Raw genomic sequence first — 25,953 nt, forward strand, 5'->3', positions numbered from 1 at the left:
ATATGTTTTTTGAAGATCAGCATATAAATGACCATAAAATTATTAATGCTCTTGGGATAAGGACTGTGTTGGTCTCATCATACACCAGGAATGGAACATGAGAAAGCTGTGTGTAAGATGGGTGTCACATGTGCTCACTGCGGATCATAAAATACATTTGCATACACTTTCCAAAAAGTGGTTGGTGCACTTTAAGGAAAACAGGAGTGCCACCTTTCACCACTATGTGACAGTGGATGGAAAATGGATTTACCACTATACATCCCAATCCAAACAGCAGTGTATGCAGTGGATAGAAGCCAGTTCTTCAGCTCCAAAGAAGATGAGGACAGTGCCTCCAGTGGGAAAGATCATGGTATTGGTGTTTTGGGACGTGAAAGGAATTTTGTTGATTGACAATCTTGAAAAGGGTTGAAACCATAACTTGAGAAAACTTCTCTCAGCTTCTAATGAAATGGGACACAAGCATTAAACATACCCGACTTAAAGAAGAAAAAAGTCATCTTCCATCAGGACAATCCACCTGCCCACAAAAATGTCTTGGCAATGGGGAAATTAAGGGATTTGCACTATGAAGTGCTGGAACATCCACCCTATTCCTCATATTTGTCTCCCTCAGACTTCCATCTATTCTCAAAAATCAAGAAATTTCTCGCTGGCCAGCACTTTCTGTGCAATTGAGAAGCCATTGCGGCTGTAGATGGGTACTCTGCAGAACTTCCAGAGGAACTCTACAGTGGGGAATAATGGCATAACTCCACTGTATGAAATGTTTTGAGATTAGAGGAGATTATGTTGAAAAATAAAACTTCTTTGAAAGTGTAAATTGTCATTTTCACTATCAGGGCGACTGTCCTTCCAATCATCATTTCACCGAGACTCCTCAAACTAAACAAGGTGCCAAGTTCTTTCAGAATTGCGGTTTGATTTTACATTAAATATGTTTCAGAATAACTCCTTTCCTAGCTTATGTTATCAGTAGTCCCTCTTACTGTAAATTGTCTGTTGTTACTGGGAAGAGCATTCCCATTTATAAAAGGGAGAAAGGAATTAATATACAGAATCACAGACCATTACCCCTAATATCCATCTGTTGTAGAACACCAGAGCAAATATTAAACAAACCAAAATTGATGCTCCTGGGGACAAAGAAGTTTCTCTCAAAGGATCACCTTTGGGTCAGGAAAGTATCACCACCTTTGTTAATCACACACAATACCTTACAAACAGCAGAGTCTATTTCCAACCATCTTCTTATTTTACCAAGTCAAATACAACAGTTTAAAAAGTTTTAGACAATTCAAACTGTAATATCAACAATATAAGGAAAAGAGAGATTGCTACTTATAAGGATTGTGACATTCTCCTGCTTTATTTCTTTGTTGATAGTGCTCGGTGTTGATGTAGTGCATTGTTGTACTGGCTGAAAAATGGGGGATGGAAGTTCAACACTGACTACTGTAAATGTCTTTACTATCACTTTTCACAACTCCGAGTATTACACAGTTATATGGCCAGTTCACTATTGGTTAACTTTTGATAAGCCTCATTAATAGTTTGCATGCAAAGATCAGCTTACTGCCACAATAGTTTGCTTTTGAACATCTGTAAGCAGTAAATACGTAACCACACTTTTCACAGTTCTTGCAGAATAATAAGGTATGTGTGACACTATTTCTCAAATAAATTGAACAGACACTGTCATTGTTTTAACACATGGCCTATTTTTGTTACACTAATTCCATTAAGATAATGCATTATTGTTATTCTAACTGATACAGACTTTCTGTCTGAAAATCGGCTGTGGAGAGACTGTCTCAGGACCAAAAATTGGGCCTTTATATATCCTCACAATAATAGGCACTGAAACTATACATTGTTAGATGTTTAAGTTACAGAAATTACAATTAAAACATAATTCATTCAGTTAACTGAGTATATAGAAAAATTCCTTCTTTTTTATCAATTTCTTCTACTACAGGGGTTAGGCTGAATTATTGTTTAAATGATGAAATTGACAATATAGTTATACAAACAATACTTTTGCCAAATAAATACGTAAAGAATCCTAGTTGTTCTTCTTCCAAATGTTTATAATTAGTACACAATTTATATTTGTTTATAAGTCAACAATAGAATCTAAGTCACAGAACAATTACTAATTTCACCCTATAATAAAAGATATTAACTAGGAACAGTCAAAATAAATCAGGAAATTGAATACATACACACAACTAAGTGCAAAATTAGATCTGGTGCTATATTTCTCAAGACTGAGGCTAACATTTCTCTTTTATGGAAATGCAGATTGTACTCACTCATGTGAAAGCTAATTGGGCAAAATTGAAAATAAAATGTATTTAAGGAGGCAGATGGCAAAACAAGAGAGGAAGTAAAGAGATCGCAGCTTGCTTCATCACAAGATGACACAGACAGGCAGACAGACAGGCGCAACAGAAAGACACAAATTAGCCTTCAGCCAATTTGTTAAAAAAGGAAAAACACACACACACACATTCATTCAAACAAGCAATCACACTCCACACACACACATGACTACCATCTCTGGCAGCAACCCTCACAAGTATCTTCAGTGAGTTGGTTTACAGTGTATTTTGTCAATCTTGGCAAGAAATAAGAAATGAGTTGAATGTCTATTAATTGATGTTATTAAAAATGAATATACTTTATTTAACTTCCAATCGTCATCCATTGCATCTTGATGTCATCACTGGCAAGGTTCTAGTTCAAGATGTACGATATTCCTATTCCAAAATTGTTCCCAGGTTTTAAGAATTTTTATGTGCGTTGTCTAAATGAAATATTGCAGGCTGTGACTTGAAGTCTCCACGTTTTATTCACATTTTATATACAAGTCTTCTCACAGTAAAACCAGTCATCACAAGTTCAAACTTAGGACTTTACAGTCGAACATAACAATACATTATACCTGCCAAAAACAGGACTTCAAAGACATAATATAATAAAGTTATTCTATTGATTACAATATTAAAATTTCAGCAGAAAAGCTTTTCACTAGCAACCCGTTTTTAATTTACTATTTCCAAACTTTTCAGTAATCAGTATTCATACTAATTATACTAATAATAGCCAATGTAACCAATTACATAGATAAACACAAAGTATTTACGTCAGTTTTGAATGCATTTCTTTTGTGAGAAAATATCATTTGTGTATTTGTTTCATACTGATACATGTCACATTAATAATGTTCTCATTAAATATGGATGTAAAAAAATGTTGATTATGAGAAGTTTTATTTAATTGTGTGGTTTACAAGCACAGTATATCGAATTCTTCGCTAGAGAATGATACTGTGTCAGTCACCAGTTTCTCACCAGTTTCATTACAAGTTGACAAGATAGGTTTCATGTTGTGTAGATTTCTCAAAGCCATTTGACACCAACACGTCATTTACTGGCTGAATCCATTATGTTATGCTTGCACAATAAATTTTGAATGAAAATGAAAGTAACATCAGATGTGTCTCAAGGAAATGTGGTAAGACCAGTATTGTTATCAATGCAGATGAACAATTTATCTGGTAGTCTGTGACTCTAATATTCTTTGCTGATGATGTTATTGTTGCCCTCAGAAAAGTATCATTACTAGATGATTGTAAGAAAATACTGAATAACTTATACAGTTTTCTAACTTGGTGGAAAGAGAACTGGCATTTGAAGTATATTGCTAAACATTCTATTGCTTTCATTGTATATCTAATGAAGGGACCATTCAAATGTGATAAAAGAGGTTAGAACTTTTATTGAGGCACACAGACAGTAAATTTTCTCTCATTTTAAAGGCAAGCAGAAAAAAACAGGGTGTGGCTAACATTGGTACAACATGCCCTCTGTCATGCACTGTACAGTGACTTGCAAAGTGAAGATCTTCCTACAAATGACCATTGTACCCAGTAAAAGTCTCTGTAGTGAAAGTATGTAGCAATAGTGTTGTTTTTGTTTCCTTCATTTTTTTCTCAGAATGATTCATTTAATTAATCTTAATTATGATGCCTGTTCTCATGTATCAACAGGTTTGGTGAAGCTCAGTTACATTACTGTGAAGTAATGCTGAAAGATGTGTATGACTCAAAGCGAATAAATGCACACTTGCATTCTGATCCTAACTTCAGTCTTGAACAACAGGTTAGTTTCTTTCATATTATATTGAGTGAGCATTTAACAATATCAGTTCTGTAAAACTAGTGTTCAATTACCATTTAAAATTCTGTTTACAGAAGTTTCCAGTGTGTGCTATGGTCCTCTCAGCACAGTTTTGGCCACCATTTAAGGGTGACACATTAGAGCTGCCGCCCTTTATAAAGGAACATCTTGATGTTTATACAAAAGCCTTTGAAACACTGAAGGTTAGGATAGCAACATTCTTTATCACCTTTCTTCTAAGTGTCTATTTGTATAGTGACTCTTTTCTTTGCATGAATTATTTCTATGCTCTGCTCTATATTTTTGGTAAACTTTAAATAGGACTTGCCCTCATGTCATGAAATTCCAGGTAATGCTGACTGAAGGAGAAAACTTGCTTAAGACCACGTATTGATGGTAAAGAGTGTACACTCTTCAGCTTATTAGAATACAAATTTAAGTTGTTGTACTATGCGCATACATACATCCCTTGGTGATGAAGTTCTAACACAAATGCTAGACAGTATCTTTTTCCCAGTGTAGACAACATACCGTAGCTCAACAGAATAAATTAAATTACTGATGTTATCATTAAATTGTAGTCTGCAGATTTCTTATGGGGACATTTGTTTTGCACTCTTTTAGAATTGCTGACACCTAGTGTCCATGCTGTGAAAATTTTCAGCGATACGTAAAGTTGGTTGTTGAAAACTGCACAAATCTTCTCTCATTTTCCTACTCCCCCTTTCACTTCCTGTGTCTCATTGATTGTAAAGGATTAAAGGAATTATTTAAAAGTTCCATTCATCATTCTGACGTAGTCAAAACCTTTGTTAATGACAACTATAGTGAATCATGCATAAATCATCTTCTTGTTACTGATTACTGGTTTAGTCAGCCTTAACTGTACTACTCAGTTTTTGGGATGTGGGCTCCATCACTGTGATGGTAAATCTAGTGACATTGTGGGTAAGGGTTTCCACCAAATTTCTGACACCACTGCTTATAAACGTTATTGCTAAAGGCCTATGCTACAAATCCAGCATGACCTCCATCAGGTCCTCAAAACATTATGTCTGTCCCAAAACAAGTCGACTTCATCTTCCCTATTTTCACTCCAATAAGCTTTCATTTCAACATGTTTTATCTTCTTCCTCAGTTCCACAAAACCAGCTACACTGGCCTCACCAATTAGGTTTTCCTCCTGCTCCTTCCACATATTCCTATGTAGGCTGTACATCAGGGGCATATGTATGTTCCAAGATTCAAAGATTTGCCATTTATTATTGGTCCTCGACACTTTGTAGCTTTCATGGGATAACTGGCATTTATCTTCAATTCAGGTTTTCAGCAATATTCTGATGCTTTCCTGCAAGTCAGACAAACCTGTGGCCATTTATGCTGCCTGTCTTTGTATATGTTCAGTATCCTTTGTCCATTAATATTTGGCATGTGTACCACGCATTGGAGCAATATTCTAAGGTGGGAAGGGTGAGCATTTTGTAATCTGCATCATCTCATCAATGTCTGTTCATTTGCAGAATTTTCATAAAATCAAAACAGGGGCATGAGCAAAGATAATCATTAACATTATAGCGTATCATTAACAGTATAGTCAATAAGCACATAAACAATTGTATACAGGTAGGAATAGCTCAGCTTACAAATATGTATGTGATGAATAGCTTACATGTATGTACAAGTACAATGTCCTGGCCCTGAAGTCTGATTTTGAGCATGCAAGCACTTGCCTGATCCACCTGTGGTGTATGTGAGAGATGATGCATAAACTTCACACAGTTGATAACTGACACTACCATGCCTAATCATACAGCCACATGCACAGTTTGCATAATCATGTGGATGTACATAGACTGTGCACTGTGCACGGCTCCATGCTCTTCCATATACTCTGTGCTGCATTGTAATGTAGCTAACCATCATGTTTCCTTAGCCACATGGAAAGGGCGACATGGCTGTTAGCTTACACTTGATGAGTACTCAACCACTTGAAAGTGAGTGAGACCAAACCATGTGAATAACAAGTGACGGGGAATGATTGCCACTCACTCAGCTTCGCCTCGTGAATATAGTGCTCTAGTCTTACTCCTACTCAACACCTCTACTGGACAATGAGTGTATATCTTTTTTTTTCATTCCAGGTATAGTTGTTATTTATACTCTTCATCAAAATTTTTTTCACATATCTATACAGTTATCTTACATTTCAATTTATGATTTTCTTGTGTTTACTTCCCACATACATTTTTCTGGTTTATCTCCAGGATCTTATCTTCAGGGCTAATTCCCCTGTTTGTTTATACATTTTGCTCTCCCTGTACTGCATTCCATTCTGAACTGTGTTATGGACTTGCTCCATCTATATGTCAGTTGGACCATTTGGGCCACATCGGAGCAACTAGGTTAAAATTCTGGTTTGTGTGTCCACTCACAGTTCACTGTAAAATCGTTATTGTTGTTATTATTATTATTATTATTATTATTATTATTATTATTAAATCAAACAATGGAGTTTCCCGGTAGGAATATCAATAATGTAGGAAAAGACAGATTCATACTTACTGTAAAGGAGACACGTCAAGTTGCAGACAGGCACAATTAGAAGACACTTACATAAAGCTTTCAGCCAAAGCCTTCATCAGTAAAAGAGAGAGAGAGAGAGACACACATCATTGATACACACAAGTAAGCACACCTCCAATACATACGACCGCCAACTCCAGCATCTCGGGCCAGAATGCAACTGTCACGTCGAATGCAAGCAAAATATGGAGGGACCAAGGAAGGGGAAGGGATAAGTAATGTACTGGTGGGGGGAGACGAACACTGACTTTTGGGGTGTGCAGGGACTAGATTGCCAACAGATGCAGTGTCAGGAGTTTGAAGTGCAGGGAGGCGGGGAAAAATAGGAGAGGACCAGGAAAGACGGGCAGATGCATTGGCAGATGGGTGCAAATAAAAAGGTTGAGAGCTGAAAATGGGGAGGAGATGGTAGGACAGAGGGGTGGAAACTATTGGGTGGTGGGTGTTGGGACAGTATGCTTCTGTAGGTTGAGGCCAGGATGATTACAGGAGCATAGAATGTATTGTACGGATAACTCCCATCTGTACAGTTCAGAAAAGCTGATGGTGGCAGAGTAAAGTATCCAGGTGGCTCAGGTAGTGAAGCAGTCCTTGAAATCAAGTGTGTTATGTTCAGCTGCAAGTTGTACCACAGGGTGTTCTAATTTTCTCTTGGCCACAGTTTGGCAGTGGCCGTTCATCCTGGTGGACAGCTGGTTGGTAGCCATACCGATATAAATAGCTGTGCAGTGATTGCAGCAGAGTTGGTAAACGACATTGTTGTCTTCACAGCTGGCATACTAGGCAAGGGAGATTTTGGCCAGGCCAGGATGTATGAGATGGAGTTTTTGGTGCGAAAGGGGTGATAGCTGTCAAAATGCAAGTATTGTTGATGGTTGGTGGGTTTAATGTGGACAGAGGTGTGGATGGAGCCATCAGAGAAGAGGAGGTCAATATCTAGGAAGGTGGCATGCTAGGTTGAGGAGATCCACATGAAGTGGATGGGAGAGAAGGTGTTGAGGTTGTGAAGGAATGAAGATAGGGTATCGTAGCCGAGTCCAGATAATGACGATATCATCAATGAACCTGAACCAGACAAGGGGTTTGATGTTTTTGGAGGCTAGGAAGATCTCCTCTAGATGGCCCATAAAAAGACTGGCATAGGAGGGTGCCATGTGAGTGCCCATGGCTGTGCTACAGATTTGTTTATGTACCTTCCCTTCAAATGAGAATTAGCTATGGATCTCATCACCAGGGCCTTCACAGACAGGCACTATCCCCTGTACCTAGTCTGCAAACAGATCCCCCATGCCATTTCCCCTCACACCCCCAGTCCTCCCACCATCCCCAAGAAACAGCCATAAAGGAGTGCCCCCTTCATCACCCAGTACCACCCCGGACTGGAATAACTGAACCACATCCTTCACCAGGGGTTTGATTATCTATCATCATGCCCTGAAATGAGGGACATCATACCCGAGATACTTCTCACCCATTCTAAAGTGGTGTTCAGTTGCCCACCCAACCTCTACAACATCCTAGTCCATCTGTATGCCACTCCCAACCCCACCCCTTGCCACAAGGATCATACCCCTGTCGAAGACGCGGGTGCAAAACCTGCTCCATCCACCCTGCTCCAGTTGTGTCATAGGTCCCATCAGGGGGCCAGGCCATCTGTGAAAGCAAACGTTTCATTTACTATCTCTGCTGCAGTCATTTCACAGCTTTGTATATTGGTGTGACTACCAACCAGCTGACACCCAAGAGCAAATTAGACTACCCTGTGGCATAACATGTGGCTGAACATAACACACTTGATTTCAATAGCTGCTTCACTACCTGAGCCATCTGAATCCTTTCCTCCTCCACCAGCTTTTCTGAACTGCAGATGGGATTATCCTTAAACACATTCTCTGCTACCATAATTATCTGGCCTCAACGTACTGCACCACACCCTCCACCCAACAGTTTCCATCTCCTCTGTCCTATCATCTCCTCCCCAATCTCATCTCCCACCCTGTTTATTTGCAGCCCTCTGCCAATGCATCTGCCTGATCTGCCTGTCTTTCCCTGCTCCTTTCCTTTTTTTTTTGCTCCACCTCCCTGCCCCACGCTCTCCTGATCTGTTAGCGATCTAGTCCTTGCACATTCCACCAGACAGCGTTTGTCCCTCTTCCAGGCTGTACACTGTTATGCGTTCCCCTTCCCCTCCCCCCCTGCTCCAGAATATTGCTTGCATCCCACATGATAATTTCATTCCGGCCTGAGGTGCTGGAGTTAGCAGTTGAGTGTGGAGGAGGTGTGCTTGCTTATGTGTGTGAATGGTGTGATGAAGGTTGTGGCCGAAAGCTGTATGTAAGTGTCTTGTAATTGTGTCTGTCTGCTGCTTGACATGTCCTCTTTGCAGTAAGTAGCAATCTGTCTTTTCCTACATTATTATTATTATTATTATTATTATTATTATTCTTTCCTTTCTCAGACGTTATGTCTGGTTAAAAATTGAAAGTGACGCGTACCTTGATCAAGCATGACTTCCTTTTAACTGTATGGTATATGTTACATTGCATTTAGGAACTTTCGGGTAATTGAACATGTATCAATAATTACAGATTTCTGTAGTTGTATATATACGTTTGGATGTAGCTGTATTGCGTTGATGTATTGGTGGATATTGTGTGGTATGACTCCTGTAGTTGATAGTGTAATTGGTATAATGTCAACTTTATCCTGATGCCACATGTCCTTGACTTCCTCAGCCAGTTGGATGTATTTTTCAGTTTTTTTATTTGCTGTATTGGGTATGGATATTTCGATTAGTTGTGTTGATTTCTCCTTTTTATTGGTGAGTATGATGTCAGGTTTGTTATGCGGTGTTGTTTTATCTGTTATAATGGTTCTGCTCCAGTATAATTTGTATTCATCATTCTCCAGTACATTTTGTGGTGCATACTTGTATGTGGGAACGTGTTGCTTTATTAGTTTATGTTGTATGGCAAGTGGTTGATGTATTATTTTTGCTACATTGTCATGTCTTCTGGTGTATTCTGTATTTGCTAGTATTGTACATCCACTTGTGATGTGATCTACTGTTTCTATTTGTTGTTTGCAAACTCTGCATTTATCTGTTGTGGTATTGGGATCTTTAATAATATGCTTGCTGTAATATCTGGTGTTTATTGTTTGATCCTGTATTGCAATCGTGAATCCTTCCATCTCACTGTATATATTGCCTTTTCTTAGCCATCTGTTGGATGCGTCTTGATCAATGTGTGACTGTGTTAGATGATACGGGTGCTTGCCATGTAGTGTTTTCTTTTTCCAATTTACTTTCTTCGTATCTGTTGATTTTATGTGATCTAAAGGGTTGTAGAAGTGGTTATGAAATTGCAATGTTGTAGCCGATGTATTTATATGAGTGATTGCTTTGTGTATGTTGCTAGTTTCTGCTCGTTCTATAAAGAATTTTCTTAAATTGTCTACCTGTCCATAATGTAGGTTTTTTATGTCGATAAATCCCCTTCCTCCTTCCTTTCTGCTTAATGTGAATCTTTCTGTTGCTGAATGTACGTGATGTATTCTATATTTGTGGCATTCTGATCGTGTAAGTGTATTGAGTGCTTCTAGGTCTGTGTTACTCCATTTCACTACTCCAAATGAGTAGGTCAATATTGGTATAGCATAAGTATTTATAGCTTTTGTCTTGTTTCTTGCTGTCAATTCTGTTTTCAGTATTTTTGTTAGTCTTTGTCTATATTTTTCGTTTAGTTCTTCTTTAATATTTGTATTATCTGTTCCTATTTTTTGTCTGTATCCTAGATATTTATAGGCATCTGTTTTTTCCATCGCTTCTATACAGTCGCTGTGGTTATCCAATATGCTATTTTTCTTACATTTGTCTGTTCCATAAGCCATATTTATATCATTGCTGAATACTTCTGTTATCTTTAGTAATTGGTTGAGTTGTTGCTTTGTTACTGCCAGTAGTTTTAGATCATCCATGTATAGCAAATGTGTGAATTTGTGTTGGTATGTTCCAGTAATATTATATCCATAATTTGTATTATTTAGCATGTTGGATAGTGGGTTCAGAGCAAGGCAGAACCAGAAAGGACTTAATGAGTCTCCTTGGTATATTCCATGCTTAATCTGTATTGGCTGTGATGTGATATTATTTGAATTTGTTTGGATATTAAGTGTGGTTTTCCAATTTTTCATTACTATGTTTAGGAACTGTATCAATTTAGGATCTACTTTGTATATTTCCAATATTTGTAGTAACCATGAGTGGGGTACACTATCAAAAGCTTTTTGGTAATCAATGTATGCGTAGTGTAGTGACCTTTGTTTAGTTTTAGCTTGATATGTCACCTCTGCCTCTATTATCAGTTGCTCTTTACATCCTCGTGCTCCTTTGCAGCACCCTTTTTGTTCTTCATTTATAATTTTGTTCTGTGTTGTATGTGTCATTAATTTCTGTGTAATGACTGAAGTTAATATTTTGTATATTGTTGGTAGGCATGTTATGGGGCGATATTTTGCTGGGTTTGCTGTGTCTGCTTGATCTTTAGGTTTCAGATAAGTTATTCCTTGTGTAAGTGTATCAGGGACTGTATATGGGTCTGCAATGGAACTGTTAAATAATTTAGTTAGATGTGGATGAGTTGAGGTGAACTTCTTTAGCCAGAAATTTGCTATTTTATCTTTTCCAGGGGCTTTCCAATTGTGCATAGAATTAATTGCTCGGGTGACTTCATGTTGCAAAATTATCACTTCAGGCATTTGTGGTATCATCTTGTATGTGTCTGTTTCTTCTTGTATCCACCGTGCATGTCTGTTATGTTGTACCAGGTTTGGCCATGTGTTGCTCCAGAAGTGTTCCATGTCTGTTATGTTTGGTGGATTGTCTATTTTAATGTGTGTGTTATCTATTTTCTGGTAAAATTTCTTTAGGTTTGTGTTGAATGTTTGGTTTTGTTTCCTTCTATTTTCACTTTTTTTTTTTGTATCTTCCAAGTCGTTTGGCCAATGCTTGTAATTTCTGCTTCTTTTCATCTAATTGCTCTATCACTTCTTGTTGTGAGATTTTACCTAACCTTTTTCGTTTTTTGTCTGATATTTCATTTCTTATAAATTGTATTACCTGTCCGATGTCTTTTCTCAGTTTTTCTATTCTGATCTGTAGCCTGTGTTGCCATGCTGGTTTTGTGGGTTTCTTCTGTGTGGTGGTTGGTTCTGATCTCTGCCTAGTGTGTATATTTAGTGTAATGAATGCTCCTATATAAACCAGTAGTTGTAACTCTTCCATAGTTGTATTTTCATTTATTTTGTTGTGTATAATTGTGTTGATAGTTGTTATTGTTGTTTCGACTTGTGGGTTATTTGGTGGTCTATGCAAGAATGGTCTAATGTCTGTATTTGTGTCTTTGTATTCTATATATGTCAGCTGAAATTTTTCTTCTATATCTAACATCTGTGTCACTTTGTGTTCTATTTGTACTTGTTCTGGTGGCTGTCTTAAGATTTTGTTTTCCTCTGATTGTTTAATTGATGCATGTTATTATTATTATTATTATTATTATTATCATCACCACCACCACCACCACTACTACTACTACTACTACTACTACTACTACCACTACCACCACCACCACCACCACTACTACTGCTATTATTATGATTTAGTGTATGGGTAGTATCACATCACACCATACAAATATTGTTTTCTTTAACTGTACATATACACATATTTAACACACAGAAAAAACTTGTAATTAATAGTTATTGGATTTAAAGTATTAACAAAGCACAGAAGGTCACACTTGTATATCCCCCTGTAGGCCTGGGGGTAGGAGTTTGTGTTTATGTTCTAAATTCAGTCTGTAGTGAACCTGTGCCCCTTCAAACCCCTCTTGAAGCTGTGGTTGTCAGAATAAGGACAACGTCTGCAATGTATATCTTCCTCCAGATAGTGTAATATCCCTGAATGTATTAACTGCACTGATTTATCAACTCCCTAAACCTTTCCTTCTTTTTGGAGATTTACTCCCGTAACCCCTTGTGCGGTGGCACCGTGCTTACTGGCCGAGGCAGAGATGTCGAAACTTTACTGTCTCAACTCGACCTCTGCCTCTTAAATACTGGGGCTGCCACACATTTCAGTGTGGCTCATGGTAGTTACTTGGCCATTGATTTATCAATTTGCAGCCCAGGACTTCTCCTATCTATCCACTGGAGAGCACGTGACGATCTGTGTGGTAGTGACCACATCCCCATCTTCCTGTCACTGCCCCAGCGTCATCCCATGGACACCTGCCCAGATGGGCTTTAAACAAAGCAGACTGGGAAATTTTCGCCTCTGCTATCACCATTGAATCTCCTCCACATGGGAACATCGATGTGCTGGTGACTACAACAATCATTTCCTCACTCTTTAGGGTGCCCCTGGTAAATGGCAGTCCCTTGGTGGTCGCCGGAAGTCGCTGAAGCAATTAAGGAGCGTCGGCGAGCTCTACATCAGCATAAGTGGCACCCTTCCTTGTAGCGCCTCATAGCCTTTAAACGGCTCCATGCCCGCGTTCGCCAACTTATCAAACGACGGAAACAGGAGTGTTGGGAGAGCTATATCTCGACCATTGGGTGCCATATGTCACCTTCCCAAGTCTGGGCAGAGATCAAACATGTTTTCGGGTACCAGACCCCCAACAGGTGTTCCTGGCGTTAACATAAATGGCGTGTTATCTACTGACGCAAACACGGTGGCTGGAAGGTAAAATCTTCTCATTCACTACACACCACAGTGTATCCTGTAACAGAGTGGGAGCTCCTCAGTGCCCTTGCACATTGCCCCAATACAGCTCCTGGGCCAGATTGGATCCACAGTCAGATGATTAAACATCTCTCATTTGACTACAAGCAACATCTGGTCATCATCTTCAAGCGGAACTGGTGTGATAGCGTCTTTCCATCGCAATGATGGGAGAGCACCATCATTCCGGTGCTCAAACCCAGTAAAAACCCGCTTGATGTGGATAGCTATCGGCCCCTCAGCCTCACCAATGTTCTTTGTAAGCTGCTGGAATGTATGGTGTGTCGGCAGTTGGGTTGGGTCCTGGAGTCACGTGGCCTACTGGCTCCATGTCAGGGCAGCTTCCGCTGGGGTTGGTCTACCACTGATAATCTTGTGTCCCTCGAGTCTGCTATCCGTACAGCCTTTTACAGATGCCAACCTCTGGTTGCCGTCATCTTTGTTTTATGAAAAGCTTATGACATGACCTGGCGACATCAAATCCTTGCCACATTATATGAGTGGGGTCTTAGAGGCCCACTCCCGATTTTTATTCAAAATTTCCTGTCACTCCGTACTTTCTGTGTCCAAGTTGGTGCCTCCCATAGTTCCCCCCACATCCAGGAGAATGGGGTCCTGCAGGGTTCTGTATTGAGTGTGTGTCTATTTTTAGTGGCCATTAATGGTCTAGCAGCAGCTGTAAGGCCGTCCGTCTTACCTTCTCAGTATACAGACAACGTCTGCATTTTGTACTGCTCCACCAGTACTGTGTTGCTGAGCCATCCACAAGGCGCAGTCAAGGGCTGTGTAATGTCTCTTGCAGCGGTCTCTCCGCGATATTTTCAGAAATTTTATAAATTATATGACTCAGTACATATCTCGAAATCTCTCTTCTTATCTTACCGATTATCAATGCAAAGTAGTTTCAAGCCCAATTATTCCTTGGAGCGTCCATTTACTCCATGGAATAGCTTCTCTGCTATCTATGTTTTCTCTTATGAAAAGAAAGGGACTTCTTGCCGATTAGTCATGAAAGGAGGATGTAAATGTATGTATTGTTGAGCTAGTCGCCATCTTGATGAGATTCTGTATGAGAAGGAATTTAATACATGAACTAAACTAAAGTAAGTGTGTTCGCGTATTATTTAACTGTTTATTATTGACAGTGTTTGCTTAGTACGCTGTGTTGCACGGGATCAGTGGGGAACGTCTGATTCACACTGGACGAACCTGCCGTTTTGTATGCTCAAGATATCCATTTATTTCAAATAAATAGGCTAACACGGTCTTACCAGCAGATCTCCGGTCTTCCCCATGTGATCACTGAAAGTTAATAATTATTACAAATGTTTCCAGGAGATTGACTGACAATTTTCGTTGCACCGAGACTTCGAAATTGCTTCACTGCCTTATGGAATTTAAGTTAAGCTCAATTTAATCAGGATAGAACAGTATTGAACTGTGTGAATGTCATAAGCCTGCTTTGTCAATGAAAATTCCCTTAATATACGCATGTTTTTACTATCCTGATCAGTGAAGCTAAATCAGGCCGGTGTGAGAAGGGTTTTTAAATTTTTAAAAATATTAAAGCTGTAGCCCACGGTTTCCAGTTTTCGGCCGCAAAGTCATGTGTTATGCACTTTGCCAGCATCATACCATTCATCCAGAACCACAACTTTACCTTAATGACTATCCACTCACTGTAGTGGTGACATATCGATTCTCAGGACTGGTTTTCGATGCCCGATTGACTTGGCTTCCTCACCTTCGTCAGGTTAAGCAGAAGTGCTGGCAGCACCTCGGTCCACTCCACTGCCTAAGCAACACCAACCGAGGTGCAGATCGCTCTACGCTGCTGCAGCTCTACAGAGGTCTTGGTCAATCCCACCTTGACTAAGGGAGTCTGGTTTATGGTTTGGTGGCACCCTCAGCATTGCGTTTACTTGACCCAGTGCACCATTGTGGCGTTTGCCTAGCAATGGGATCTTTTAGGACGAGTCTGGTGACCAGCATCCTTGTGGAGGCTGGAGTCCCTCCATTGCAGGTTAGGCATGCATAGCTGCTGGCCAGTTACGTTGCACACGTTCATAGTTCTCCTGCCCATCCGAATCACCGTCTCCTTTTCCCACCCACAGAAGTTCATCTCCTGCATTGGCGGCCCAGGTCAGAGCTTCCAATTGCAGTTAGTGTCCAATCCCTTCCTTCTGAACTGGAGCCCTTGCCTTTACCACCTATAGTTGAAGTCCATTCACTTACACCTCCATGGTGTACATCTAGGCCGCGTCTTCACCTGGACCTTTCACATGGCCCTAAGGACTCGTTAAACCCCAGCTCTCCACTGCCACTTCCTCTCGATTCTTGACATGTACTGAGGCCACAAAGTGGTTTACACCGACAGCTCGATGAGTGATACTCACATTGGCTTCGTGTATGTTCATGGAGCACATATTGAACGGCATTCCTTGCCCAATAGCTGCAGTGTTTTCACTGCCAAGCTGGTGGCTATATCTCATGCTCTTGGGCACATCTGTTCATGCCCTGGGAAGTCGTTTCTTCTGTGTACTGACTCCTTGAGCAGCCTACAAGCTATCAACCAGTGCTACCCTCATCATCTTTTGGTAGTAACCATCCAGGAGTCCATCTGTGATCTGCAATGGTCCAGTCATTCAGTGGTATTTGTCTGGTCCCCAGGTCACGTCAGAATCCCAGGCAACGAACTTGCCGACTGGCTGGCCAAACAGGCTGCATGGAAACTGCTTATGGAGGTCAGTTTCTCTGCAGCTGATCACGTTCAGTATTACGCTGCAAGGTTTTGCACCTTTGGGAGACGAAATGGCATAACCTCAGCACGCACAACAAACTATGTGCCATTAAGGAGACTTCGAATGTGTTGCAGTCGTCCATGCGGGCCTCTCGCAGGGACTCTCTGGTTCTCTGCTGGCTCTGCATTGGCCACGCTTGGGTGACATACGGCTACCTACTGCGCCATGATGGCCCTTCCTCAGTGTCGGTGTGGCACCCGGCTGACGGTGGCCCATATCTTGGTGAGCTGTCCGTCTTTGACTGCCTTGTGACAGACTCTTCAGTTAACAGACTTGTTGCCATTAATTTGAGCTGACAACGCCTCATTGGCTAATTTAGTTTTACGTTTTATACGTGACGGTGGGTTTTATCATTCTGTACATGTTTCAGCGCAAGTCCTTTGTCGCTTTGTGTTCTCCACCCTAATGCTTTTAGGATGGATGTTTGAATGTTTTGCAGAGTGGCTTGCTTTTCCTTTTTAATCTCATGGTCGGCCAGTCACGGTCATCTGCTCTCTTGTTTTCACCCCTTCTACCTGTTTCTTGCTTCTCTCCGTGGTTTTCTTTTCCTGTTTTGTCCATTGTAGTGTTGGTTGTCCTTCTGGTTCTTCCTTTCTCTTGTTATTGTGCTGTACGTCTCCTTTCTTTTCTTCTTTCCCTTGTGCAATTATTTTACTGGGAACAAGGGACTGATGACCTCACAGTTTGGTCCCCTTCCCCCCCCCCCCCCCCCCCCCTCCCAACCCTCCCTCCCCACACTTCTTCTTTTAAACCAACCAACACTTATATATCCAACTGCTAAATATATTCAAGTGATGTCTTTGCTGCCATCAAGAAACCCTCTGGATTGCCAGGAAATGATCACTTTTGGCTTGCATGTCTGATATGCTGAACAGTTTGTCACAATGCACCACAATCACAAGTGGGTGATGCTATTAATCTATATTTGTACACTGAATCAGCACATCTTCCATTATTTGTCTTTATTCTGTTGAATGCAGACAGGCCAGATCTCATGGTGCTCTTCACAACGTGGTGGCCTGGACAAGCTGTTCTGGGGTAACATTGTTCTGTCATATTTCTGTCCATTGGCCTATTATTGTTACTGTGTTACATAACAAAAATTTTGCAACATGTAAATGTGGATGACAGGAGTGAAGTCTGTTTTTATTGAGTGCAGGAATTCTCATATACAGGAAGATAAGGATGACCAACTGTTTTTGTTAATTCTTACTTGGGAGCAGATTCTTGCCACAAAAAAGAGTGGAGGGGGGGGGGGGGGTATATGACTGAGAGTAAGTAGCAGGAATGTAGAGTTTCTGATTGTTCCTGTGACGTGCTTAGTGTGATTGAGCTGTCTATAGACTAGTCTGATGTATGAGCTGTTGATCCAGATTGCAGCACAATATTTTGCCACAGGGTACACCAGTCCAATAACAGAACTTCTTAGTGTTGGAATTGATGAATCCCATATTGATCTCACAAAGTTTCTTCAAGATGTTTCTCAACTCCATCTTAGTGCCGGTTTTCAGCGAGTGTCATGTAATGCGGTAGCCAAGAACTTTAAACATCCAAACTTCTTTTTTTACAGAGATTTTGCCGGAAACAAAGGAAAATGTAGTCATCAGATTAATTTGAGACCACCACTTACCCAATCTTGTTATCCATTAACTTTTCACTTATGGACTATGCCTCAATATATATGTTAGAAAATAATCAATTTTTGAAAAGATAGTGTAATTGAATAGACAAAAAATTTACTCGCTAAGGGATGATAGGAGAACACACACATAAAAGGTATTATGTATTCAAGCTTTCAGAGACAGTGGCACCTTCTTCTGGCAGAAGGATTGAAGGGAAAGGAAGAGGGACGAAGGTAAAGGGCTGGTGAGATTTGGGGGAAGGGGTAGAGTTTGGAAAAGTTGCTCAGAACCCCGGACAGGTTAATCTCCCTTGATCTGGGGTTCAGGGTGACTTTTCTGAGTTCTATGCCTTTTCTTAATCCTCACCAGTCCTTTTCCTTCGCCCTTCTTCTGTCCCCTTCAATCCTTCTACCGGAAGAAGGAGCCATTGTCTCCTAAAGCTTGCATACGCAATATTCTTATATGTGTGTTCTCCTGCCACTGCTTGGTGAGTAGATTTTTTATGCATCCAATTACGCAATATATATATATTGACTTTCAGTGTAATCAGATATTCACAAATACAATAATGGAATGGAATCTGTGTCACCCTTTATTGCAAGCTGTTCCAACAAGTGCTGACATGTGTATAGGGGGGTGCCAAACAGCTGACACGTGGTCAATTAGGAAGTTGGCCTGTATCCTACATGATTATATGTCCGGGCCAAGAGCCCAAGGCCAGGGGTGACCAAATGGCTTCTTGGCCTGACAAAAAGGCACAGATGTGGTGGAATAGGGCCTTGGGAGTAGCATATACCTCCTGGAACTTCTCACAGGAGAGTTAATGGGTGCTCGTTGGTGCTTGTGCCCTATGTGAAAGTGTTGGAGTAGCCTGTTGTAGTGAATCTACCTTGGCAGAAGAAGGAATGACGTACACAGGTGTCCATGAGAATAAGAGAGAGACAGATGTTGTGTTTTCAATTCTACTTATAGAGTTTTTAAATACACTCCTGGAAATTGAAATAAGAACACCGTGAATTCATTGTCCCAGGAAGGCGAAACTTTATTGACACATTCCTGGGGTCAGATACATCACATGATCACACTGACAGAACCACAGGCACATAGACACAGGCAACAGAGCATGCACAATGTCGGCACTAGTACAGTGTATATCCACCTTTTGCAACAATGCAGGCTGCTATTCTCCCATGGAGACGATCGTAGAGATGCTGGATGTAGTCCTGTGGAACGGCTTGCCATGCCATTTCCACCTGGCGCCTCAGTTGGACCAGCGTTCGTGCTGGACGTGCAGACCGCGTGAGACGACGCTTCATCCAGTCCCAAACATGCTCAATGGGGGACAGATCCGGAGATCTTGCTGGCCAGGGTAGTTGACTTACACCTTCTAGAGCACGTTGGGTGGCACGGGATACATGCGGACGTGCATTGTCCTGTTGGAACAGCAAGTTCCCTTGCCGGTCTAGGAATGGTAGAACGATGGGTTCGATGACGGTTTGGATGTACCGTGCACTATTCAGTGTCCCCTCGACGATCACCAGTGGTGTACGGCCAGTGTAGGAGATCGCTCCCCACACCATGATGCCGGGTGTTGGCCCTGTGTGCCTCGGTCGTATGCAGTCCTGATTGTGGCGCTCACCTGCACGGCGCCAAACACGCATACGACCATCATTGGCACCAAGGCAGAAGCGACTCTCATCGCTGAAGACGACACGTCTCCATTCGTCCCTCCATTCACGCCTGTCGCGACACCACTGGAGGCGGGCTGCACGATGTTGGGGCGTGAGCGGAAGACGGCCTAACGGTGTGCGGGACCGTAGCCCAGCTTCATGGAGACGGTTGCGAATGGTCCTCGCCGATACCCCAGGAGCAACAGTGTCCCTAATTTGCTGGGAAGTGGCGGTGCGGTCCCCTACGGCACTGCGTAGGATCCTACGGTCTTGGCGTGCATCCGTGCGTCGCTGCGGTCCGGTCCCAGGTCGACGGGCACGTGCACCTTCCGCCGACCACTGGCGACAACATCGATGTCCTGTGGAGACCTCACGCCCCACGTGTTGAGCAATTCGGCGGTACGTCCACCCGGCCTCCCGCATGCCCACTATACGCCCTCGCTCAAAGTCCGTCAACTGCACATACGGTTCACGTCCACGCTGTCGCGGCATGCTACCAGTGTTAAAGACTGCGATGGAGCTCCGTATGCCACGGCAAACTGGCTGACACTGACGGCGGCGGTGCACAAATGCTGCGCAGCTAGCGCCATTCGACGGCCAACACCGCGGTTCCTGGTGTGTCCGCTGTGCCGTGCGTGTGATCATTGCTTGTACAGCCCTCTCGCAGTGTCCGGAGCAACTATGGTGGGTCTGACACACCGGTGTCAATGTGTTCTTTTTTCCATTTCCAGGTGTGTATATATGCTGACATAAAGGGCTGATGTGTTGTCAATAAATATATATTTATTAATAAAGGTGCATCAGTTTGTTTAATTGGCATGTTTCAGTTCTAATATTTCATCATGAATATGATGCAAGGAACACACAACTGTCTATTTGTAATATGTTTTGAAGAATTAATGTGAGACCTATGTACACAGCATATGAATTCATGCAGAAAGCTGTAGATAACACATGTAAGATTGATAATTTTTTCCCCCTACTAAGGAACACATGAGTATCTTACGTATTCTTTCTTTTCTTCTTTTATTCTTTCCAGTAATTTTTCCTTCTTTCTGTATGTTTTTCTCTTCTGCCTTCCACCCATATTGCACCTGTCTGTTTCTTTGTTTTTTCCTGGAAGCCCTGGAAACCTTTTACTTTTGCACTGAACCTTTCTCATTGTCCTATTTCTTCCTCCATTACTTCCATTTCCCTCAGGTCTGCTTTAACTTCTTTTACACACGTCATTGATGTTTTGAGGTTTCTGTCAAAGAAGTTAAATATTCTAATTATAATAGAAAGAAACATTCCACATGGGAAAAATATATTAAAAAAAGATGCTGTGACTGACCAAACGGGAAAGCGCTGGTAGATAGACACAATAAAAAACACACACAAATATCAAGCTTTCGCAACCCAAGGTTGCTTCGTCAGGAAAGAGGGAAGGGGAGGGAAAAATGAAAGGATGTGGGTTTTAAGGGAGAGGGTAAGGAGTCATTCTAATCCCGGGAGCGGAAACACACACACACACACACACACACACACACACACACACACACACACACACACACACATCCATCCGCACATATAGAGACACAGGCAGACATTAGTCCTTACCCTGTCCTTTAAAACCCAAATCCTTTCGTCTTTCCCTCCCCTTCCCTCTTTCCTGACGAAGCAACCTTGGGTTGCGAAAGCTTGATATTTGTGTGTGTGTTTTTTTATTGTGTCTATCTACCAGTGCTTTCCCGTTTGGTAAGTCACAGCATCTTTTTTTAATATAAGTTAAATATTCTTTTTGATATTATGTTTTCGTCTAGCCATTTTAGGTGTCCATAGAATGCAACTCTACTCTTCCTTAACGTGTCTGATATTCATTCTATTTTTTCATAAACTTCTTTATTACCTCTTAATTTCCATTTCCCATTCTTGTATCTTGGTCCCAAAATTTTACTGATTATCTTCCTTTCCTAGTCTTCTATTTCACTTGATTGTTTGGCTGTATTTGACAAAATACATTCTGATGCATAAAGGCATTCTGGTTTAATGAAAGTATAGTAGTGCTGAAGTTTTGCATTTAGGGAAATAGATTTCTTGTTATACAGGTTTTTGTTAGTCGAAAAGCCACCTCCATTTTCCTTGCCCTTGCCAGTTTAGCTTCTTTGTCTAAAGTGGTTGGTTGAATTACTTCACCTAGGTATTTAAATTGTGTAGCCCTTTTTAGTCTGCCATAATCAGTTTCCATATATTTCAGTGCCTCCTTCACATCTGTCATGTACTCAGATGTACTCAAAAGATAGATGTAGGCCTGCTTTTGAAGCTGTCTCTTCTAGAGATTTGTCTGCATTGTTGCATTAACTGCAGATTCAGCAAAGATGGAAAGATCATCTGTGAAAGCCAAACAATCAAAACTCAGATTTTCTTCTTTTCTCCCAATTGTGATTCTTCTGATTCCTCCTTTTCCAACACACAATTGAACAGCATTAGGGACAGTCTATCTCCCTGCCTTACGCCAGTTTTGATCTCAAAAGCCGTGGAGATGTCGTCTAGAAATTTAATTTTGTATTTGTTGGTGTGTCAGCTCTAAGCTCTCTTAAGGTGTTGAATAATGTTTTCCTGTCAATTGAATCATATGCTCTTTTTAAGGCTACAAATGTTGTGTAAATGCTTTAAGATCTCATCCTTCCATACCTGAGCATGAATTTCAGACTTAAAATATGTTCCACACAGGATCATCCTTTTCTAAACCTTTCTTGGTACTCTCCTAATCACTGATCCAGTTTGCTTTCCAGACTGTTTTGTAATGATTTTGAAAGTATTTTGTAAGCCACTAGAAGGAGGGATGTTCTTCTATAATTGTTGGTGTCTTTTTTTGTGGATTGGGTGAATTAATGCGGTTTTCCGATCTTCTGGTACAGCTCGTGTTTCCAGATTTTTTGAATGATCCAGTCGCTTCTTGACTGTTTCCTCACCTGCAATTTTCCACATTTCATCTGTTAGAGAAACTTCCCAAAGGGGCCTTGTCATTTTTCAGATCTTTAATGATATTTTGGATTTCATCCATGATGGGTGGTTTTGAGTTCATATGAGTGTATCCTGGATTTTGTTCTGGAAAGTTTGCTCTTGGTTCCTCACAATTTAACAGCTTATTGAAATAGTTTGCAAATATTTCACAATTTTCTGTGTTGTTTAGGGCTATAGGTGGTGGGTGCATTTGGAGACTTTGTTTGAATTTTTATAGAATTTCCTGGTATTGTTCTTTGTGTTTTATGATTACTGAAACCCATTTAAGAGCAACAAATAATATAATGACTAGTTTTCAGTATTTTTTACTTATGCAATTACTTTTATGTGATTATTAATCAAAAATCACATTCTTAAGATCCATTATTCATCAACAATTGTTGTTATAGGGTAACAGAACACTCTGCTGGAAGCCACATTTGGGTGCAGTAAATCTTGACATCGAGTTGAAAGATAGAAATATTAATTTGACTGTATCTCCAATCCATGCCACTATTATTTGGCATTTTCAAACAAAGAGTAAGTGAAACATTACTTTTATTTGTGAACTGTCTAAATTAAAAATACAATGTCTGATTTTTTTCATTTTTCGTTTGTAACATTTATTTACTGAGTGCTTCCTCCTCCACCAGAAGCTAACAAAGTTGTGCAGCTACTTTCCCAACACTACATTTAAATGGTAATGCTTACATTGCCTATACAATTCAATTTTTGTTGTGCTTGCAAGTGATAGAGTACAGTCTAATATAATGTCATTAAAATTTCTCTCTCTCATATTAATAGTATTCTACATTTGTTTCCAATATATGTTAGGGAATTATAAAGAATTAGTGAATTACATGTAGCATATCGGACAAACTGTTAAAAAAATTTGTAGATGTGGAACTGTGGTAATCATCAGTAGAATGTCTGGTGAACTTTTACAAGAAAGGCATACAGAAGAGCAGTATTTCATAATCGTATGTTCCAGAGACTAGAGTTGTGCTATTAAGCGAGAATACTAGTTTATTTTAAACACAAAATGTAATGACTGGTGAACATAATCATCTTCCACCCCCTTCCTATGACTGATGATGTGAAAAGAAAGAAGAATGCTGAAATGCAGTGACAAATTGAGCAGACAGCAAAGACAACAGTATAATTTGGAAACATATGCAACACATTGTACTGAAAGGAGATGTGACACTCAAAGCATTATCATTTCATTAAAAGCAAGCGTAACAGAGAATAGAGGAAACCTGAGAGTGTGTATATAAAAAATGGAAAAATGCGGTTTATTTTATATCAAATTAGTTCTTACTGTATTTTTAACAATTTAGAGACAGCTTAACAAAATGAAGATTGATGGTAGACTACCAGCAGAATCTTAAGGGACAATTAAAAAGAATTTCAATTAAAAGGAAAGCATCTCTAAGATATGATATTGCAGCGGCTTTGTTGTTCAGAAGTACGATGCAATGTTCCTTTGGACATACAGTGTTCCTTCAGACATGACGTGCATTGTTTTTCTGAACAAAATAGGCACTGAAATATCGTATTTATCTGCTAACACCCATCAACTGACTTTCAATTAAATTGTCTCCCCTCTATGGGAATATACATAATGAATACATGAGTGCAGGTTATAGACACTTGGTTGAAGACATGTGGAAGTCAGAGCCTGGGAAAGAGTCATGTTTTATTAGCCTAATGGTAAGGTGACCACTCCCAATAAGTGGGAAGTCAGGGTTTGAATCTCAGTCTGGCACAAGTTTTCATTGTCGTCATTGCATTACATAGGTGATGGTTGTCCATATTTGCAACTGCAAATACATTTCATGACTCTGTAAGGTAATAGTGGTGATGTCACCAAGTTAGCAAGTTGTTGCTCACAAACTTATTGGTTTCCTGTTGTCAAGTGTTATCATACTTCAGACACTTGAAACACTATTGCTTTTGTACTCAATAACATGTTACACTTCCGGATTGCAGATACAAATTTGTCACGATTGTACAAAAACCACAGCTATGCAGAATTACTCAACGTGTCCCATGTACACCAGTCTTTGTTCTGTAGTGGCTTCCTAAATAACCTTTTAATTATCAACATTACATGACAGCCTCCTGTTTGAATGGCATTTAGTGCTGTTCTGTCCTTAACTGTGCTTATTAATTTCTGAAACTTCTTCCTTTTTACTAACAGACCAGTGGACTATTGAAGAACTCAGTCAAGAAATGCGAGTTGCTCCAACAATCTTAAGAAGAAGGATGGCGTTTTGGCAGTCACAGGTATGTAAGAAAATGAGCAAGTGTGTAGTATGTGAAATATTATTGTAGTTTCTTCACTACACATGTCTATAAGAAGGGTGGGGAGGGAGGGGGTGTAGGTGTCATAGTAAATGGAATACTGATACTAAATGAAATTTGCTGAACTAGTGAATTTTCTTTTAAAACAATTGTTTAGTTTTGTTGTGTGCTTCTTCCTGTGTTAGGGTTTGGTGAGAGAAATGTCCACTGACAACTTTGTTCTTGTGGAGGAGACAGTTCCTCGATCACGAGGTCCTACTGCGTCAGATATGATGTGTGAAGATGAAGAGGCAGAGAGCCCCATGGCCTCTGCACATGACCAGCGGGAAGAAGAGCTTCAGGTGAGTTCCCACTTTATAATCATGGTCGTGTGAGAGAACAGATGATGACTTGCCTTCATATGAAGTGCTGGCTGTTGGATAGACAGATAAAAAAAAGAATTTTTAAAAATTTGTACTTTTTAGAAAAACACACACACACTTATTTTTCGTGTGACAGTCTGATTGTTTATCCAGTTTTTGAAATGTGGGTGGTAGGGACAGCGGGGGATTGAATTTACATGATATTGTGTAGAGAAGGGAGAATGAAAACAAGTAATGTGGGTAGATAGGGGGTGAAGAAGGGGTACGAAAGCTTGCACACCTTCCATATTTAATGAGAACAAGGGCACTGGGAAGACATGGGCATCAAAGTGAGAGCTATCAGAAGAAAATGAAAAAAATAGGAGAATGAGGTGTAAGCATAATAAAACTAAAAAGAAAGAAAGAAACACAGGAAAGAGGCTTCGTAAGAGGGACAGTCATTAATCCCTATAATTTCTATATGTCAGTGTATTTAACATTTTGGCAAAGTGAAATTTAATGCCATTGTAAATCTCTTACAACTGTAACCAAAAATTCCAGTACTGGTGATATATTACATCTTTTGATGTCATCACTAATATCAAAATGTGTGACATTTGACGGCTGTAGTATTTCTAGGGTGGTACAATTTGGATGCTTACAAACTATAGAC

The 25,953-nt window shown here is 40.3% G+C and overlaps 1 protein-coding gene across 2 annotated transcripts in view; it reads left to right on the forward strand.

Moving 5' to 3' along the window:
* LOC126481289 (anaphase-promoting complex subunit 2) overlaps positions 1–25,953 on the forward strand; it is a 117,555-nt gene that overhangs the window by 66,032 nt on the left and 25,570 nt on the right. For both annotated transcript variants that reach the window (XM_050104928.1, XM_050104927.1), the window contains 5 exons: positions 4,058–4,169; positions 4,262–4,390; positions 23,043–23,172; positions 24,836–24,921; positions 25,125–25,280. In XM_050104928.1, the coding sequence (XP_049960885.1) occupies positions 4,058–4,169; positions 4,262–4,390; positions 23,043–23,172; positions 24,836–24,921; positions 25,125–25,280 (613 nt within the window). The remainder of the gene's footprint in view (positions 1–4,057; positions 4,170–4,261; positions 4,391–23,042; positions 23,173–24,835; positions 24,922–25,124; positions 25,281–25,953) is intronic.

This window comes from Schistocerca serialis, chromosome 5 (assembly GCF_023864345.2).
Source record: "Schistocerca serialis cubense isolate TAMUIC-IGC-003099 chromosome 5, iqSchSeri2.2, whole genome shotgun sequence".
In the NCBI taxonomy this organism is placed as follows: domain Eukaryota; kingdom Metazoa; phylum Arthropoda; class Insecta; order Orthoptera; family Acrididae; genus Schistocerca; species Schistocerca serialis.